At 49.3% G+C, this 17,771-nt stretch overlaps 8 protein-coding genes across 8 annotated transcripts; 5 read left to right on the forward strand and 3 right to left on the reverse strand.

Moving 5' to 3' along the window:
• Positions 1-130: 130 nt before the first annotated feature.
• J4E79_006006 (uncharacterized protein) lies at positions 131-2,077 on the reverse strand (the record flags this gene model as incomplete). The annotated part of the gene is made up of 2 exons (XM_049354881.1): positions 131-1,960; positions 2,009-2,077. The coding sequence occupies 2 exons, from the start codon at positions 2,075-2,077 to the stop codon at positions 131-133; spliced, it is 1,899 nt and encodes a 632-aa protein (XP_049211004.1).
• A 276-nt stretch (positions 2,078-2,353) lies between these two features.
• Positions 2,354-3,936, forward strand: J4E79_006007 (uncharacterized protein; the record flags this gene model as incomplete). The annotated part of the gene is made up of 2 exons (XM_049354882.1): positions 2,354-2,704; positions 2,749-3,936. 2 exons carry the CDS (start codon positions 2,354-2,356, stop codon positions 3,934-3,936), a joined length of 1,539 nt encoding a protein of 512 aa, XP_049211005.1.
• Positions 3,937-3,988: 52 nt separating this feature from the next.
• J4E79_006008 (uncharacterized protein) lies at positions 3,989-5,135 on the reverse strand (the record flags this gene model as incomplete). Its single annotated transcript, XM_049354883.1, has 5 exons — positions 3,989-4,462; positions 4,535-4,603; positions 4,660-4,866; positions 4,915-5,041; positions 5,080-5,135. 5 exons carry the CDS (start codon positions 5,133-5,135, stop codon positions 3,989-3,991), a joined length of 933 nt encoding a protein of 310 aa, XP_049211006.1.
• A 2,347-nt stretch (positions 5,136-7,482) lies between these two features.
• J4E79_006009 (uncharacterized protein) lies at positions 7,483-8,268 on the forward strand (the record flags this gene model as incomplete). The annotated part of the gene is made up of 2 exons (XM_049354884.1): positions 7,483-7,718; positions 7,761-8,268. 2 exons carry the CDS (start codon positions 7,483-7,485, stop codon positions 8,266-8,268), a joined length of 744 nt encoding a protein of 247 aa, XP_049211007.1.
• A 260-nt stretch (positions 8,269-8,528) lies between these two features.
• On the forward strand, positions 8,529-10,316 carry J4E79_006010 (uncharacterized protein; the record flags this gene model as incomplete). Its single annotated transcript, XM_049354885.1, has 2 exons — positions 8,529-9,392; positions 9,426-10,316. 2 exons carry the CDS (start codon positions 8,529-8,531, stop codon positions 10,314-10,316), a joined length of 1,755 nt encoding a protein of 584 aa, XP_049211008.1.
• A 347-nt stretch (positions 10,317-10,663) lies between these two features.
• J4E79_006011 (uncharacterized protein) lies at positions 10,664-12,208 on the forward strand (the record flags this gene model as incomplete). Its single annotated transcript, XM_049354886.1, has 2 exons — positions 10,664-11,264; positions 11,439-12,208. The coding sequence occupies 2 exons, from the start codon at positions 10,664-10,666 to the stop codon at positions 12,206-12,208; spliced, it is 1,371 nt and encodes a 456-aa protein (XP_049211009.1).
• A 915-nt stretch (positions 12,209-13,123) lies between these two features.
• J4E79_006012 (uncharacterized protein) lies at positions 13,124-13,921 on the forward strand (the record flags this gene model as incomplete). The annotated part of the gene is made up of 2 exons (XM_049354887.1): positions 13,124-13,603; positions 13,673-13,921. The coding sequence occupies 2 exons, from the start codon at positions 13,124-13,126 to the stop codon at positions 13,919-13,921; spliced, it is 729 nt and encodes a 242-aa protein (XP_049211010.1).
• Positions 13,922-14,459: 538 nt separating this feature from the next.
• On the reverse strand, positions 14,460-16,883 carry J4E79_006013 (uncharacterized protein; the record flags this gene model as incomplete). Its single annotated transcript, XM_049354888.1, has 1 exon — positions 14,460-16,883. One exon carries the CDS (start codon positions 16,881-16,883, stop codon positions 14,460-14,462), a length of 2,424 nt encoding a protein of 807 aa, XP_049211011.1.
• Positions 16,884-17,771: the final 888 nt, after the last annotated feature.

The raw sequence follows: 17,771 nt of genomic DNA on the forward strand, positions 1-17,771 counted from the left end.
CTACCCGGACCAAAAGCAACGGTGATATGGAAGCTTATATTGCGATCATTGGTGTCTGCATCTACATGGCTGCTGTCACCTACTAATACAGCTAGACTACATGTCTTCTACCGATAAACATACATATGCGCTATGCTGCAGGTCTTAGTCTGCTCCCTGCATGACCATGTGCCTGAGTAGGCGCACCATTTGCTTTTATCTCCAATCTCTTCCCCGCAATCTCAAGATTCTTCTTCAATTCAGTCGTCGGTGTGCCAACGCTGCTCGCGGTCACTGTGCTGTCCATGCTTCCTTTTCTGGACAGTACCCCATCCTGCCGCAACAAGCCTTTGATGCCGCCCGCCTTCCGCGCTGGAAGCTCGCCTTTTCCAGCGGTAGCGACGTAAAGTAGGTACTTCAAGTTCGGTAGTGTGTGGCGAATGTCGACGGGGCGCAGACCGAGAGAGTTGGAAAGGATTTCTATGTTCTTGTTGAGGAGGAAGACGCCGTACTCGAAGCGATAACGGACGACGTTCTTCATGTAGAGAGGGTAAGTGCGTTGGGGGTTCTGATTGGCCTGCGTAACGGCGAGTGGGTCGTCAATGGTCGATGTCGAGCCGTGGGGCGATATTGGATACGGTAGTATGACGGAGAGATAGGGCGATAGTGAGTTGACGACTTGCGCGACGTATCCCAACGCTGCCGAAGTAACGTCTGGATTTACTTCGTCGAAATTGGAGTTCGGTAAGAGAAGGCCTCGTATCGTGAATGCGAGCGCTTTGCCCTGAACAGGCTCGATAGGGAAGATCCTGAGGAGATCTTCGCACACCCTTCGCCGTTGGCCAGTGATATCCTCAGCAGCTTTCTCAATGAGTTCCTTACTCTCGGTACACTTTGCTCGTTCTTCATCAAGCGCGGCCTCGGCTTTCGCTTGCAACTCCCGCCCCGCCTGCATCTTCTCTCGTCGATATTTGATGTTGGCTTGAAGCTCGTCCCGCCTTCTCCGCGCAGCCACCACTCTCCTCTTCTCAGCAGTAACAGCAGCCTGGACGGTCCGCAGACTTTCTTCCGTCTCGGGAACTGCCTCGACCGTGCAGATATCCTCCTTGTTCGCCGCAAGTATGCCCTCAATCTCGTCGGCGATCCGGTCCCGTGTAGTCAGCGCATCCTGGATGCAGTCGTCTAGTGTTGATAATCGCATCAGCGCATCGTATGACGAAGAAGTCAGGGCCTTCCCGTCTGGGTTGTTCTTCGGCGGTGCGAGAAGTTCAGGGCGCATTCGCTCCTCTACCGGCAGATCTGTAAAGCTGGTGTAGATTCCGTCCGTCATGTGGAAGAGTATGCAGTTCTGCGGTAGTGGGTGTCTGAAGCTTCCAAGCGTCCTGCCTATGAACTGCAGCGACCTGAACTGTACTGTGTAGTCCATGAGGTACTGCCAATCCTGCATCGTCTCGCTCTTCGCCCACACCCTGACAGTAAGTTTGTCGAGTCGCGTGACACCAGGACCACAGGGTCCGAGATCGAAAAACTTGAAGTTCGGGTTCATCGCCTTTTCTGCGACTTCGGAGATGTAGACCGGGTCGTCCTGGTCCTCGACATGCAAGCTGAAGAAGGTGTCCGCCATGCGCCCTGCGGTAATGTCTTCCAGCTTCTTCTGGCGGAACAGCGGAGTCGCATTGGTCCACTCCATAGTCGAGCGCCGTCGCAGTCCCCTTCCATATCCGGGTCTGGTCGCCGTGTTCGGGGTAGGTTCGCGCAAGCCGCCATTGCTGCGCCGCGTGTCTTCGGGAGAGGTGAGGTCGCTCGAAGATCGCGAATGCGCCAGGCCCCTGCTCTCTCTCATCGCCAGCGCCTTGGTGGGCGACTTGAGCGTACTCGGTATAGCTTCATCGTCGATGGTCCGCCCGCGCGACTTTGGGGGTGATAGACTGAGCGTGAGGTTGCGGATGGTGATGCCTTGGAGGTGTCTGAGCTTGCGATTCTGGCAGACTATCAGCGACTACAACCCTTGTATTCTCGACGCGCATACATATGCAAGCAGCCACGGGCGCTCACGTGGTGGAGACTTAGGCTCGGCTGCCTGGGACTCGCCGGCCATTACGTCGCTGATCTGGTGGGTAAGCAGGGGCGGGAGCGGAATATTCCAAAGAAACGTATCATTGAGGCATTGCTATAGGTTAGATCAAGCGCCCCAGCAATCGCAATGACGCAGCGCATAGTAAAGCTTGGAAGCTTGCTGGGTGAACGCGTGTTTGGGGTTCCCAGCTGTCGTATTGGATCAAGCGGACCTCCGCGGCCTGGCCCGTGCTTTTTGAGACTCGCAACTTTCATCCACCACCATCGTGGCGGCCATTGGCATCACCACCCCGCCGCCATGCCTCGAACTCTTGCCCGGCTGCGGTACAAGCCGCCACTACAGCCCATCTCTCTCGCCAGTCCCACCGCCGCCAGCCGCGTCACCCCCCAGCATGTTGCCAATATGCAAAAGCAGATCGCCGCATATGTTGAAAGGCAGTCGAATCCGCAGCACCTCCGCATTCAGACCGTCGTAAACGAAAAGGCAAGACGACAAGCGACTGCCCAGCACGTGATCTCGCCCGTCAAGCCCTACACTCTTCGTGACGTCGTGGACCCGGAAGGCACTGCCAAGCACGGCGAGATTATCTACATTTTCCGCAACACCAAGTCGAATCAGATTATCTACTCGCTGCAGGAACTGCTAGATGTATGAATAATGCACAACTTACCACTTTCAATGCTAATTTGTAGAACCACCACCTCGAACAACTTCCCTTCATTGGCAAGCACTCGAAGCCACCCGCCCTACGTCCAGACGAATGGGTTCCCCACTGCGTCCTCACCTTCCCTACCCCCAGCCAAGGCCAGAATGCTTTCCGAAAGCTACGCGAGTTCCGCAGACTGCACGAGACTGCCTGGGACAAGACGAACCCCGAGTTCAAGCGCATGGACAAGAAAACGAGGGTCAAGAAGATCATGGACCAGCGCGCCAACACCAGCGCCGACTTGGCCGAGGTGCTGCGGATACAAGAGGCGCATGGAGCCAAGACGGCGGAAGAGCAGGTAGAGCAGGAGAAGAAGGTATCAACTTTCCTCGACAAGCGGTGGGAGCAGATTGATGCTCTGGCGAATGCGGGGCTGGCCAAGGCAAAGCCCACGGATAACGTCAAGTGGCTGCAGGGCCAAATACGGTCCATGGACCACAAGCTGAAGATGAAGCACAACCAGAACGAGGCCGATCAGAAGAGCATAAAGGCTGCCAAAGAGAGCCTCGAGACCCGCCTGGGTAAGCTGCAGTACGCTCTGCGAAAAGCGGAGCAGTTCAAGAACCTACAGGAAGATCTCACCAAGAGAGCGGCGCCTGCCAACGAACTCGGCGCTGAGACGAAGTTGTATGAACTGAAACTCCAGGCCCGCACCCTGCAGGAGGCGCTCGACAACCCCGATCCTACACGTTCCGAGGCAGACCTGGAGTTGGATCGCGAAATCCTCGCGGGTCATCGCGCTGAAATCACCACCCTCGAGCAGGCTTTCGAAGCAAAAGCCCAGGCTGGATCCCGCGACCACTACATTGCCCGTTCCGTCCTGCCCAAAGCACTCAAGACGCCGCCCGTCAAGCCCTACACACTGGAAGGCGTGAGCGTGCGGTGGGCCGACATTCAAGACGCCCTCTACGCAGCCGGTAAATGGCCCGCAGCTATCGAACACGAGCCTCTGGAGATCAACAAGGCGCGCGGCGAGACGCTGATGCTTTCTGCCGAGGAGTACGAGGTTGAGAAGCAGAATGAGGTTGGAAGGATTATGGATACGCTGAATCTGAGGGAAGGCGAGTATCTGGAAGAGAAGGACGGGCTGAAGAGCTCGTTTAATAGCCCGTCACTTAAGAGTGGGATTGCCATGTCGATACCGCGGGATGCTTTTAAGAGCGCGACGGTGTAGGATGCGGTGTATAGTATGTAACAAAGTATCTTGTACATGTACCTTTGGATGCTCACACATGCCAGCCTGTCTGTGAGATGCTGACGTTCAAATACGTGCGATTGATGTAGTTACTGCTGCGAGCTCCGTGGCTTCCGTTGTGTATTCCCCACCACATCTCGAGAAAGGTCTTCTGGGGACGACTGCGTAGTTGTAACCGCCTGATATGGGGTGCGACCTGGTTGCAAGAAGAAATGTCCACAAGCCCTACGAGACCTTCAACCGCACCATGATCTTCGGCGTACGCGCCCTCTGGGAGCCTGGGCCTCTTGCTAGGCCTCTCTTCACCCTCTTCAGCCTTGTCTTCTTCTGTCGCTCCTCTCGCCTGTTTCTCCTCTTCTTGTCGCATCGCTGCTGCATCCATCTCTCTGAATCGCGTGTAGGGACTATACGGTACCATGCCAAACTGCGGAACGTGTGGCGGGGTCTCCACCTCGGCTCCCTTTGCGGTTCGTAACGCGGCCATGATCTTGTCTATGACCTTCAGCTTCCGCAGTGCACCAGTGTTGATGACGGCATCCGAGAAGCTGTTACCGCAGGTGAGGACTCAGACGCGAACAAGCTTTTCCTGTTCGATGCGGAGGGCGCGTCGCTCGGCTTGCAGCGCATCGGGGGGGTTCCACCAGGGCTGTAAAGTCAAGGTCAGTATATACATAGTATCGGTATTGTATGGAATCCACTTACCTCCACAAAGGTGACCTGCGACGCTTCGTTGATGGTCAGCCCAGTTCCACCAGCCTTGGCTTGGAAGCCGATGAGCGTCGTCGCTTGCGACACCGTCTGCCACTTGTGCAAGAGGTCATCCCTCTCCTTTGTGCTCAAGACACCAGAGTATAATGGGATTTCAACGGAGTAACGTCGGTGAAACGCTACGGCGATGATGATGAGAGCCTTGTAGAATCAACTCCAGATGGTTATCTTCTCCTCAGGGTGCTTTACCAAGATATTGTCATAAGGCTCAAGGAGCTTGTTGCACCGGGACGCGAAGATGTCCTTGCCGCTCATCTTGGCCATTCGATCGAGGAACCGTCGGTGCTTGATGACTTTCTTGTTCTTGCCCTTCTCCCTGCTCCTTCTCTTCTCTTTTGACGGTGTCGTACCTACGTATTGTTCATGTTTTCACTCTTCTTCTTCCTGCTATTAACAAAACTCAGTGACATTATCTATCACTCCACTAGAGGATAACAGAACATTCGATTACCCTCTACATACACGCCACTGCGCGTAGATAAGCATCCCGTGTTTCTGTTCAAAGAATACATTGCTATGTATACTCTCTTTAGTAAATAATAATATACCGCGTGAGCAGCAATAGCTACCTTAAAAACCCCTTCACGAGAACGCTAGTTACTTTGTCGACTTTAAAAGGCCTAGTGTCTGTAGTTTTATCAACGTGTATAAGATTATAGCCGCCAGCATAAAGTATAGGTTTCTTACGTAACGCGGTTTCTAGCAGTCGCGCGAAATTTCTAGGTACACACTTCGCTTAAGGCTATATAGATAGACTATATACCTTCTAGTAGTATTCTTTAGACTAATAGTATAAGTTGCTGTACTCTACCGCATGCAAGCGTTAAGTTATTAGATATTCTATAGAATTAGATAGTTCTTATACAATTGTTAATCTCTATATTATAATACTTCTCTATTTAGATTTATCTACTTTATTACTATACTCTTAGAATAATAATATTTATTTTCTATTACTAATTAAGGTACTTAAACTAAATATAACTAATTATCTAATACTTATAACTAAATTTTTTAACTTATTTTACTACTTTATAAAGTACTTATTATAATTTATAAAACTATAAGAATATAGTTTTAGACTACTAAACTAATATAATTTAAAAAAATAAAAATAACTAAGATAGTATTTTTAGTTTAAAATAATATATATATAGATAGTAAGATTTAAGCTTAATAAGCTCTAGTATATTCTACTAAGCTATATTAGGCTTTAAACTTTATACTATTTTTTCTTTTAAATTCTAGCTAAACTTCTAGCTAAATATATATATACTAGCTTTAAGTAGCTTATATATATAAATAAAAGCTTATTTATTAGCTAAAACTACTAATTTAGTTCTAGATAGCCTTTACTTTAGGCTATATATAAATTTCTAAAAGAAATACTAAGCTTTACTTTTCTAAAGTAGAGATTTAAACTCTAAATTTAAAAGAGATTTATCTTAGTTATTATATAAAAATATAGTCTTAAACTACTAAGCTAATATAACTTAAAAAAGTAAAAATAACTAAAATAGTATTTTTAGTTTAAGATAATATATATATAGATAGTAAGATCTAAGTCTAATAAGCTTTAGTATATTCTACTAAGTTATATTAAGCTTTAGACTTTATAAAAACTTTAATTAGTAAGCTTATATTAAAGTTCTTTTATATATTTTTAATAAATTTCTAGTTTTATTTATCTAAATTCTTTACTACTTTATTATCTTTTACTAAAAGATAAAGTTATAAAAGCTAGTAATATTAAAAAAAAAAAAGTATTATTAAAGTAAATACTTATAGTAGAAAACTTTAATAACTAGCTAGTAAATATAAACTATATTTAGAATATTAATTATAGCGCGCTAATTAAATACTAACTTAGTTAATATAATATAGTTTATATAGTATTACTTCTTTTTAAGTTTTTTATAAAACTTTTAGAAAAGCTTAAAAATTTAAAATATACTTAATTTAATTAAGTTATTATTTAAATTTACTAAAATTTAAACTATTTTAAGCTTTATATAAGTAAGTAAGCTACTAAAAAAAAAATAAAGCTACTTACTATTAAATATTTAGTATTAAAAAATATTATAAAGAATTTAAGTTAGAAACTAAGCTTAATAAAAAAGTATTAGTTAATAAAAAAAAAAAAAAAAAAAAAAAAAAAAAAAGAGAAGCTATATAAGTAAATATTTTTATAAAAGAATTTATATTATTTTAAAATTATAATATTTAGTTACTTTATTATAATAGTAAGCTATAATTATTTATTATAAGTTTTATAGTTATATATAAAGTATTATTATTACTTAATTACTATAAAAAGAGCTACTTTACTAAGTAATTTTTAAGTACTAAGTTATAAAGCTTAGCTTAAGCTTCTTTATACTACTAAAAATATATTATATACTTTTATTTTATAACTTTTTTAAAACTAGTAGAGAGCTATACTAGACTTAGATATCTTTTTAATAATACCTACTAGCTTATATATTTATTTTAATGCTTCTTTACAAGCTTATTTAAAAGAAGGTAGTTGCTTATCGCGATAGTCCTCGAATTACTGTCGAATGTTACTAGTGACCTTTTTCAGCAGTATCGTGAAGTCGCGAATCTACCGCGCGAAGATTAACGCTAATCTCGAAATGCCCATTAGCGGCTTGGTCGTTTACTACGTCATAGCGTTGAGTTCCCACGTGTCACCCCGCCCTAGCTTATCAATCACTGCCATTCCAGCCGGACCGAATTCGCACCACGAGCACCACTATGTCCACATCGAAACCGTTCCCAGCGCTAAGTGGCGGCTGCGTCTGCAATACCATCCGCTACAGGCTCCTTACAGCCCCGCTCTACTGCTATGCCTGCCACTGCATGGACTGCCAAAAGCAGACCGGTAGCGCGTTCTACCTGAGTCTGAACATCGAACTGTATAACATCCAGATTCTATCTCCAACAAAGCCTTCGTTCCTGAGCCGAGAGGTTAAACCGGGCCTTGTCGATCGGTATGCCGAGTGTCCGCAATGTCATGTCCAGCTTTGGGCCAGTAACCACCTGGGTGAGGCAGTCGTTGAGCTGAGAGTTGGCACATTGGACTTTCCGTCGCTCATGGAGCCGGATATACACATTCACGTGGAGAGTAAGCTGGACTGGGTGACTTTGCCGGAGGGCGCGAAGACGGCACAAAGAGGCCATGATTACAAGACGTCGTGGCCCAAGAGTAGTCTCAAGAGATTGGATATTTGCCTAAAGAGAGCGGAAGAGGTGAAGAAGAGGAGGGCTGCTGCGATGAGGGGGAGTGCCCATGGCACGAGTGAAGATGAGGAGACCACGGATGGGAACGTGGCGGTCGAAGGAAGTGGAGAGGGTGACAAGACGCCAACCGCAGGAGATCTTGGGGGCGACGAGGATGATGAGGCTGAGGAACAGAGATTTAGGGAGACCGAGAAGGCGTTGCTGGAGCGGTTGGAGCGGTTGAGCTTGAAGCTGCAGAACGAGGAAGGAACGAAAGAAGTGGTGGAGACGTGTCTCGAGGACCCCAACAAGACCTCATAAGTGGTGCGGAAGGTCGCAAGAGCCTCGAAGAACGTGCGCAATCTACTCCCCTTCGCGGTCTTACAAGTCTGGTAGATATTTCTGCTGTATCATTGTAGATCTGGATAAGAGGTTGATACAGGCGCGATTGCCTTCAGTTGTGCAGCACGTGCGCTTACGTCATGGTCGTACCTACCGTGTACGAGGCCAGTGAATCGTCGCACACCGCGTCCACCAACAATTCCCTCAGCGCATCCATTCCACTCCACTGCACCTCCACCATGGCGCTTCCGATCTTTTGCGCTCTAATTTCGCTTTTCGCTACACTCACTTGCGCGTTTACCGACGACCGTCAAGCGGGACTCCAACATGCACCCGATAAGGAGACGAGGATAGCCATCATCGGTGCAGGACTCAGCGGCGCTGGCACAGCGTACTATCTACGCGAGAATGCTCCTCCGGGTCAACCACTCTCGATCACGATCTTCGAATCTAGCGAACGTATCGGCGGACGAGTGGCTTCATTCGTGGTACCGGATACCCAGAACCGGACCATTCTCGAAACTGGCGCTGCCAGTTTCTTTACGGACGATACATGCATCACGCAAAGCGTTGAGAAGCTGGGTCTGACTCTCCTAGACAAGAAAGGTTGCTGGTCGCTTCTGGGATGTCTCTACAACCCATTTAGAAGAACAGGCATTTGGAACGGCAAGGAAATTATCGGCAAGCCATTGCTTGCTTTGAGACTGAGCGAATGGTTAGACGAGCACGGTCTGCTCTGGATTGTGAAACCAGTCGTATGGTCCAACAACATGTCCGTATGGGATACCTTGCGTCTCCTCCATTGGAACGATCTGAAGTTAGACCCTGGGCTGCAGGCCTCGTGCGACTTCACGTCTCCATCGATTTGGAGACGTATCCACATGCGTTACGAGTACGGCAGCTCGCCTGCACTCTTCCAGCGAGCGGTTCACACCACGAAAGGGAAATTCCAGCATTTTGGACGTAAGGACCGTTTCAGCAGAGTTGATGAGGAGCTTAGAAGGGTGGGTCTGAATGACGGCATCGCGAGACTCTCCGCTGCGGACTATCTTACAGGCCTTGGTATCAGCAGGCTATTCCAGTCCGAGGTCATCGAGCCATGTGTACGCGCGCGCTCCTCTCTTGATCTGACGCAGGTTAGTGCTATCGATGCGATGATGGCTTGTAGAGAGTCAAAAGAAGCATCTTTAGTCGGCGGTAACATCCGGCTCGTAGGCGCAATGATGAACGCCTCGCTAGGGGACTTGCAACTGCGAAGCGAGGTGGTTGGAATTGAACATGGCCAAGATCGACGATACAAACTCTCAATCGCGGATGCATCAGATCTAACATTACATGGAAACGACGAGTTCGATGTAGTCGTGCTGGCGGGTCTGATTCATGAGAGTCCACTACTTGACAGCCTCCAAAAGCTAGGCTCGCTGCCGAAGAACCTCTTATCACCACCAAGTTATACCACAGCGCACGTTACCTACTTTGCTACGGAGCATGCCTTCAAACCGGAATATCTCAACTTATCCGCTGACTTCGACATCCCAGGCCGCCTTCTAACAACATCTGCGGAGTCCAGCCTGATCTCGCTATCTATGTGGGACGATATGGGCTTTTACTGGGAAGACCGACTTCGGCGCAAGGAGCCTTGGGTTGAACGACCTGATCATTACGACAGCGATGAATGCGGGAACCGTAAGTTTGAATACGAAAACCTGTACCGTGTAGTGTCTCTAGAGTATATCTCAGAAGGCGAACTTGCTGCAATGATTGGAAAGTACTGGGAGGAGGGACAGAATGCGACGGACATCGGGTTCAGCTGGGTTCATCGACAAGAATGGAGCAAAGCGTTTCCGAAATTTGATGACGGCAGGGGTGTAACGGGAGACATTCAGGTAGCGGAGGATGTCTTCTGGCTTGGTGGTGGGAATGAAGTTACGTCGTCACTTGAGATGAGTTGTAAAATGGGAAGGAATGTTGTGGCCCTGATACGAGACCGGGCGACTACAACAAGTGCTAGACATGGCGAACTGTAGCTCACAGGTAGTTATCATGGCTATATCGAGCCGGAGGTCCTTCAAATGTAAGTCTATGAAATGTTGTGCCTGCTACATTGGCATTCTCCTTACCTCTTCATCCTCAAGACTTACGCTGTAGTCCGCGGTACTGGAATAGTCAGGCTGGTTTGGACATAGATAATTGCAGCAATCAATTTCACCGCTTTTAGGGTAGCGCAGTGAAGTCGCGAAGTGAAGGACTGAGCCAAGGCAGCAGAGAAAGAGCGCACGGCCTGGATCTCTGATATATACACAACGTACCCCTCCCGCCCATTGTACCCCCCAACAGCACTGGTCAAAAACTACCTCGAGATAAGCTCGCGAATATGCATTCCTCCAAGGTACTACGAGTCCTCATCGTTGGCCTCCTGACGTCTCTCTTCCAAGTCTGCAGTGCACAGAATGTGGGTATTGAGACTACTCCCATTTTCAAGAACTCGCAATGCAGTGCGGAACAAGAGCGTATCATCCGTCAAGCGTGGTTGGATGGCGTAATGCTCGCTAATGCGGCCTTTGACGATAGCGACGAACTCCTTCCGAATACCGGCGGCGGACACAGGATCATAAACTTCGATACTCAAGCGGCAATTGAATATTGGGGTCCACCGAGCGAAAACCTTGGGTACCGGCAGCGGATCTACGATACTTTTCACCGCGCCACTCAAGCGTCATGGGGGCGGGGTTGGGCCGACTGGTGGTTTGAACGCTATATCGAAATGCACTGCGACGATCCGGAGCCGAAACAGTGCGACGATTCAACTTCTGCTTACTACATGCCCACGAAAAAAGGTTCGTGGTCATACGACGGTATCAACTTTTGTCCTGCCTTTTTCTCCACTCTCAAGGACCACGCGGAATTGGAGAAGCGTATCCTCGCTGACCCGACTGGCCAATTAAGGCTAAACACCAGGAATATGCGAAGCAGAGGTGAACTACATGCTCAACTTGCGACCAAATCTCGTTTGCTGATTACTGAATATAGCCTGCACCGCTCTCCACGAGTTACTACATGTCAACGACTCCAAGACGGAAATCTGTCAGGGGGGATGTGAGTGTTACAGCATATCGTTGTAACTTCCCACGTACGACTGACACGATTAGGTTACGACACCAAGCAAATGATAGGCGGCAAGGCAATCTTCACGTACAAGTCTGGCCGCGCAAAACTACTGGCGGCGAGGGACGTTCAGGCTGCGGCCGAAACCAACGACAACTATGTCTATTTTGCCATCGCGCGGTACATGCAAAAGAAGTTTGGGGTCTACCCCGCGTATCCACGCATATGGAGTCCTGCGAAAACGAAGGGAGAGAACCAGGCGATTGAGAACGGCGAACCGGGCGCCCCAAGCCGTTACAATATGGCGTTTGAGTTGGAAGATGTCGACCTCGATGGCGGCGCCGGCGAAGCGATTTCAGATAAGCAGTACAAGACGTCGATCTACCCGGAGTGGTACCAACAAGACTCGCCCGTTGAGCCTGACTTTGGTAGGCTCGCCTTCTCCCATCCCAATATAGACGACGTTGTTTGCCAGACCACGAGCGAGTCTGCGCAGTACGATGATTGTGTAGCCGCTTTTGCGACGCTGGAGGGTCTCGATCGGAACAAGGTGCAGCTGGTTCACAAAAGGCCCGGCGAAAGGTGGTGGGCGAATGTGGTTACGACGTGTGCGGTCCAAGTCCACTACAAGGGCGACTGGTCAAAGTGCGAGGCTTCGCTGTCGGATGTATGGGCTCACGCCAAGGATGTCTTTGAGGGCTGCCATGGCGAGTATGGGACGGTGGGTGGCTATGTTCCGTTCGGTGTGCCAAATTGCCCTGCGACAATTGATCTCGTATCTAGTCGTCAGTGGCGCAATCCGGATCCGTTCTAGATAGATTCACAGCGAACCGGATACTGGCAGGACGGTTATGGCGTCGGGATAAGCGATGGTTGTATGCATAGTCGCGAATGTAGGCACAGACCTCGGGAATGTCGCATGAGATGATGTTGATGCTACGCGTGTGGTTTCTGGGGGTCCACGGGTTGAGGAGCGTGGCTGCCGGACGTCATAGGGGCTCGCGCTTTCCCATGATTGGCGCTAGCGCCGCAACGCCAACGGCAGGGCCGACCTCTGCACATCAACACTTCCCTTATCCTTTTGCTCTGCGACTCTACACTTTGCCCGCTCACGCCCACTCTTCCTATCCTCGCCAGCATGACTACATTATACCTCTCAGTCTTGCGCTCGATGACACGCGCTTGGGAACAGAAACAACCTGCGCTTGCTAGCACAGCCATGACCCATGCGTTATGAGTAAGCCGTGCGAGGCCCTCACATAGAAGCAGGAAGTGATCCTTTTTAGTTCTCCATCTTGTCAAGTCGCTGATGAATAAAGCCAAGCCATTGTAATAGTAACATCAAAGTGCTACAATTTACCCCAGGCGTCATATAGCATGCTTGCGCTTCTACGCCGACCATCTGCAATAGACGGTCTATTCGGAGCAGCCCTAGAACTGACTTAAGAAGACCGAAGGCATCTCTTCACCAATATATGTCTGACATACACAGTGTTGCTTGCAACAACAACTCAATCAATTTAGAATGACAGGACCAAAGCCAGGAGATCTTTTTGGAGGCCTCATTCCATTGCTAAAGATAGCCAGGTAAAGGTGAAGGCAGAGGTGACCTTGCATTTGCTGTGGCAGCTGCTAGCGGGGACGCTAGGGTGTATATAAGCACTCACTCTAACACTGGATTGCTCTCCATCCTCCTACAACACTCACGTCGCAGAGACCTCAGCACAATATGGAGCCCGTATCCCACTCTCCATACCGCTATGCATTCAATTCCGCTCTCATCGGTATCGAAGCACCAATCCTCGCAGATCACACATTGCTCTGCGTAGAGAACTGGAGCAACGCAGGAAGCACCAGCCGGCGGGTAGATGACGTGGTCGAGACCACCCAAGAAGAAGAGGATATCGGCAACAACCTCCCATGCAACGATCTATGTCTCTGGGTTGGAGTTCGACCAGCTAGGGCCGATGTGCTGCGCCAACAAGCTTCCAAGCCTGTTGGTGACGACACCGAGACGCAGACGGCTCTCGACAACCTCAAAGCCATCAAGATCAAGAGAGGCTCATCAGTTGGCTCAGTTCTCAAGCTTGACAACATTCCAGTCTGGCCGCTGAAGGATGGCATGACACGAGTAGTGGTCCGGTATAACCTCAAGCGCGCCGACCGTCTGCAGTATTACGAACTGATCAACCGCCATCCAGTGACCAAGGTAAGTTCACCCCCCTCAATACAGACTGTAATAGACGGTGCAATCGATCCAATCGCTCACTCCCACCAGCTATCTTACCCAGTTCCCATCAAAGCCCAGGAAGTTTTCTTCTTTCGCCTTTATCGAGACGATGACATATCTGCATCGACCGGTCGTCAGAAGGGCTGGACTCAGAACATCAAGACATATCTCACCGATTATTTCGACGAGCGTCTCAATGAAGGGGGCATGCGGCCAAACAGAAAAAGGCAGGAGCTCACTGGAAAGGAGTCTCCGCCCAGGAAGAAGATGCGCTTTGGCGCTTTTGACTCCTATTAGACTTCCAGCCTGCAAGAAGAATGTCTGACGCACGCAGTGAGGGCTTGCGGATAGCTAGTCAGTTCATGAAGCGGTGGGGAAGAAGGTGATGATGAGTTTTGATTTGCGATAGCTACATGGGTGTGGGTGGAAGTTTGAATACTCAATGCAGGCTGTATTCAGCTGTGTGCAGAAGGCGAAAAGTTAAGGCTCGCTGAGGCAATCACCTAGTTACATGATGATAATGGTCAACAACTCGTTTAATGCTTTACCACGCTCTTATATTTGCACCGTGTAAATTCTCTATGCTCTGACAATGTGTCTTCCTCGCAGCGCGAATGTGTATTGGTGTCGTGGAATTACTTACAAATGACGACAAGCAGCATCTTCACTCTCGAAACCACTTACATCTTTGTAAGGTCGCTAACAACTAGTTGACATATATACGAAGATGAACGACGGAAACGGCTCTTGTTAGAAGACGTCCTTGTTCTGGGTATTCTTCGGATGGGTGAACATCCGATTTACACTAGGGAACCTTGTGCACCGGCACGATACGCTACTCTTGAGCTCTCTGCTTTATTGTAATCGACGAAGATCCGTGCCTTACGCTGCTGACAGTAACGACAACGTCTCCAGACGTACTGCCGGAACGTATCACTGCTAAGGCTCGCCCTCGCCATGTTCTATGAACATTGCCCTTGAAGTCATGCAGATTCTTATAGTACGCAGACCCAAGCGCTGCCAGAGTGGCATCTCCATGTACCTCGACGGTAAGGGTATCGTCGTCATTCATCTCGATGTTTCCCTCTTGATCAGCGAGTTGAAGTTCCAGGTACGCTAGGTCTTGTCTGTCTGCGACAAGTTCACCGGACTTCTCGTTGACAATCCTAACTGAAGCAACGTCAGCGGAGCGGAGCGTGGAGCGCGAACGCTCCTGTCCGCGAGAGTATGCAACAGCAAGAAGTTCGCCAGGCTCGTAAGCTGTCGAAAATCTAGCGGTGTATCTGTTGGCTTGGTTGCTACTTGCGCGCCCAAGCGAGCGGCCATTCAGGAAAAGTTCTGTTTCCTCTTCTTGAGTGATGACCTCAATGTAAGCCTTCTGGCCCTCACAACCCTTCCAGCCCCAGCCCTCGATCGCATCGGAATCTCGCCAGGGCGTCGCCTTGTAATACAAGTTAGAGACGTCCAATGGACGTACCGCAATTACGGGTTGAGACAGGAGTTTCCAGCACGCTTGGGCTACGAAAGCCGAAGCATTGGGCACGCCAGTGATGTCTAAAGCGCCGCAACCCCCTACTAGATGTGGCCAAGGCTTGTACAATTTTATAGGGGTAAACCTGCTTGCCTCATAGTCGTGCACACCAATGCCTACCTCGCCAAGGTAGTCCCATCCAGTCCACATGAAGTCTCCTATTAGGTTCGGAATCTTTTCAACGTTGGACCAGTTCCTAGGAAGATCAGGTGGACAGGTTTCGGTACCGAGCATCATCCTTGAAGGGTGTAATTTGGCATCTGATTGGTACCGGATATCTCCATAATTGTAGCCCGCAACATCCATGTACGAATAGAGTCTGCTGGTCACAACATTGGTGTGATTGAACTTTGGGAAGTACCGCATGAATGAGAGGAACATGCTGGCGATGATGTTGAAGAAAGTGCTAGAGGCCAAATCCCCCAGACCGCCTTTGTTATCTGCAGGAGGAGTATTTGGATCCCCCGGCGGGATTTTTGAAAACATCATCAGGGCCAGCGTAAGATTGAGCGCGATAGTGTTAGGTCGGGATGGATCCAGCTTGTGCGTGAGGTCCAGGAGCTTCTTCGCGATCGTGTGTCCGTAGGCGGATTTTGGCTCAGTGATCTCGTTACCCAATGAGTACATAACAACTGAAGGGTGGTTACGAGCTCGTTCCACAAGAGAAGCAACTTCGTACTCCCAGCGTTCGTTGAAGGTGTTGGAATCGTCATATTTAGACTTTGCCTGGTACCAGTAGTCGGCAAACTCATCCATGACGTACATGCCTACCTCATCACATGCTTGTAGAAGGACTTCTGAGCATGGATGGTGCGACATACGAATAGCGTTGAAGCCATTCTTCTTCATGATCGACACGCGCCGCAGTTCCGCAGCTTTGAACGATGCTGCGCCGAGGATACCGTTGTCTGCGTGTATGCAACCACCACGCAACTTCACAGTCTGGCCATTGACCAGGAATCCATGACCAGGCTTCAACTGCAGAGTGCGCAGACCGTACTTGAACTTATAGAGATCGCCGTTGATGACGACAGTGCAGTCGTAGAGATTCGGAGTCTCAGCGGACCATAGATCTGGGTTCGATAACTCGAAGTTTTGTCTCAGCTCAGACGTTGTCGTTTTTGTTGTCCACTGGATCGCGTTCCTTCCTCCTCTCGAAAGCTCGAAAGATACTTCAACGTCATCCTTCTTTTCGTTGTTGAGTAAGACCTCGAATGTGAGAAGAGCAACTCCACTGGCGGAGAGCGTTGCCAGCCTGATCCCGTCCTTGCAAAGCAGATTGTGGTTTCGAACCATGAGATGAACGCTGCGATGAATTCCGGCTCCAGTGTACCAGCGCGCGTTAGGTTGTTCACTGTTGTCGGCATGTACTTCGATGGTGTTCCTCTCGCCGAGCTTCAGGTAAGAGTCTACGCGAACCTCAAACTTGGTCCAGCCCGCCAGACAACCGCCGACTTCTGTGCCGTTCACCAGCACGCGACTGTGCCGGTAAACACCATCAAAACTCAAAGCGACCACTTTGGACTCCAGAGTAGTAGGCGCTTGCCATGTTTTGCGATACTTGTACGTTCCGCCAAGATAAAATCCGCCATGAGTTCCAGCGAGGGCGTCCTCCCGCCGCCCTTCTACCTGCATAGCATCGTGAGGAAGGTGTACTTTGCTCCAGCCAGTTTGTCCAGAGCGTTGGAACTCCCAATCTTCGTTGAAAAGTGTCGCTACTTCGGCCATTTTTTTGCATCTACTGTGCACTGGAAGTTGAACCAAGGGCATGAAATTTGAAGGTAGGGGCTTAACTTTCTAACACGGGGTCAGCAAAGTTCTTGTAGCGTCAAGCGTACCAAAAACGTACACGGCCCTCCTCGGTACAATAATCTGCATCTTGGAAGATGCTTGCGCACAGGTACGTATATCCACCAATGATTTGGTGTTACATAGAAGTTTCCAGCCTTGTAGCCCTGATATTGTTGTGCAGAGAATCCATTAGCGCTTACGTCGAAAGTCGGATGCACAGAGGCCGGGTCCGGACGCCTTCTGTAGCTTCGGATGCACAAGGTCCCGAGTCCGGACGCCTTCGCGACTCACAAGCTACCCAGCGCGTGCGCCTATCATGCACTTAGTTAATAACTCGAAGCAAGCGCCTATCGTGTCGCGGCTTTTATGCCGACTCTTAGCAGCTAGCAAAAAATTGTCATATCGCGTAGGCCCAGGCGAAGGAAGGAACCAGATTGCAGCCATTGTGGTGACGCAGAAGCGCCTGCGTATTACAGCACTAATGACGGCTCAACGTCGATACTCGTGAGGCTGCAGATGTCGTTGTGGTGGAGAAGCCGTGGTGTTGAACACCGCGATGACGCGCCGCAATTGCTTGGCGTCGGACCGCCGATTGGCCACCATCTCTCAGGTACACACCACACCATCCGACCGCCATTAACACTTCAACGCCATCATCTCGGCAGCCAGCGACTGTACGACAAGTGCGGCCATCTATATTGCAAGCTCATCGTCGTGAGTACGTAGTGATGCTATCATCACCGACGTACGCAGCGCGCGTCATCACAGCATCTGGCAGCGCGCGTCGTAGTGCCTCACGTAACGCGACCGCGTCATAGAATCTCT

The sequence above is a fragment of the Alternaria viburni genome, assembly GCF_023758015.1.
Source record: "Alternaria viburni strain BMP 2772 chromosome Unknown scaffold_11, whole genome shotgun sequence".
Classification (NCBI taxonomy): Eukaryota; Fungi; Ascomycota; class Dothideomycetes; order Pleosporales; family Pleosporaceae; genus Alternaria; species Alternaria viburni.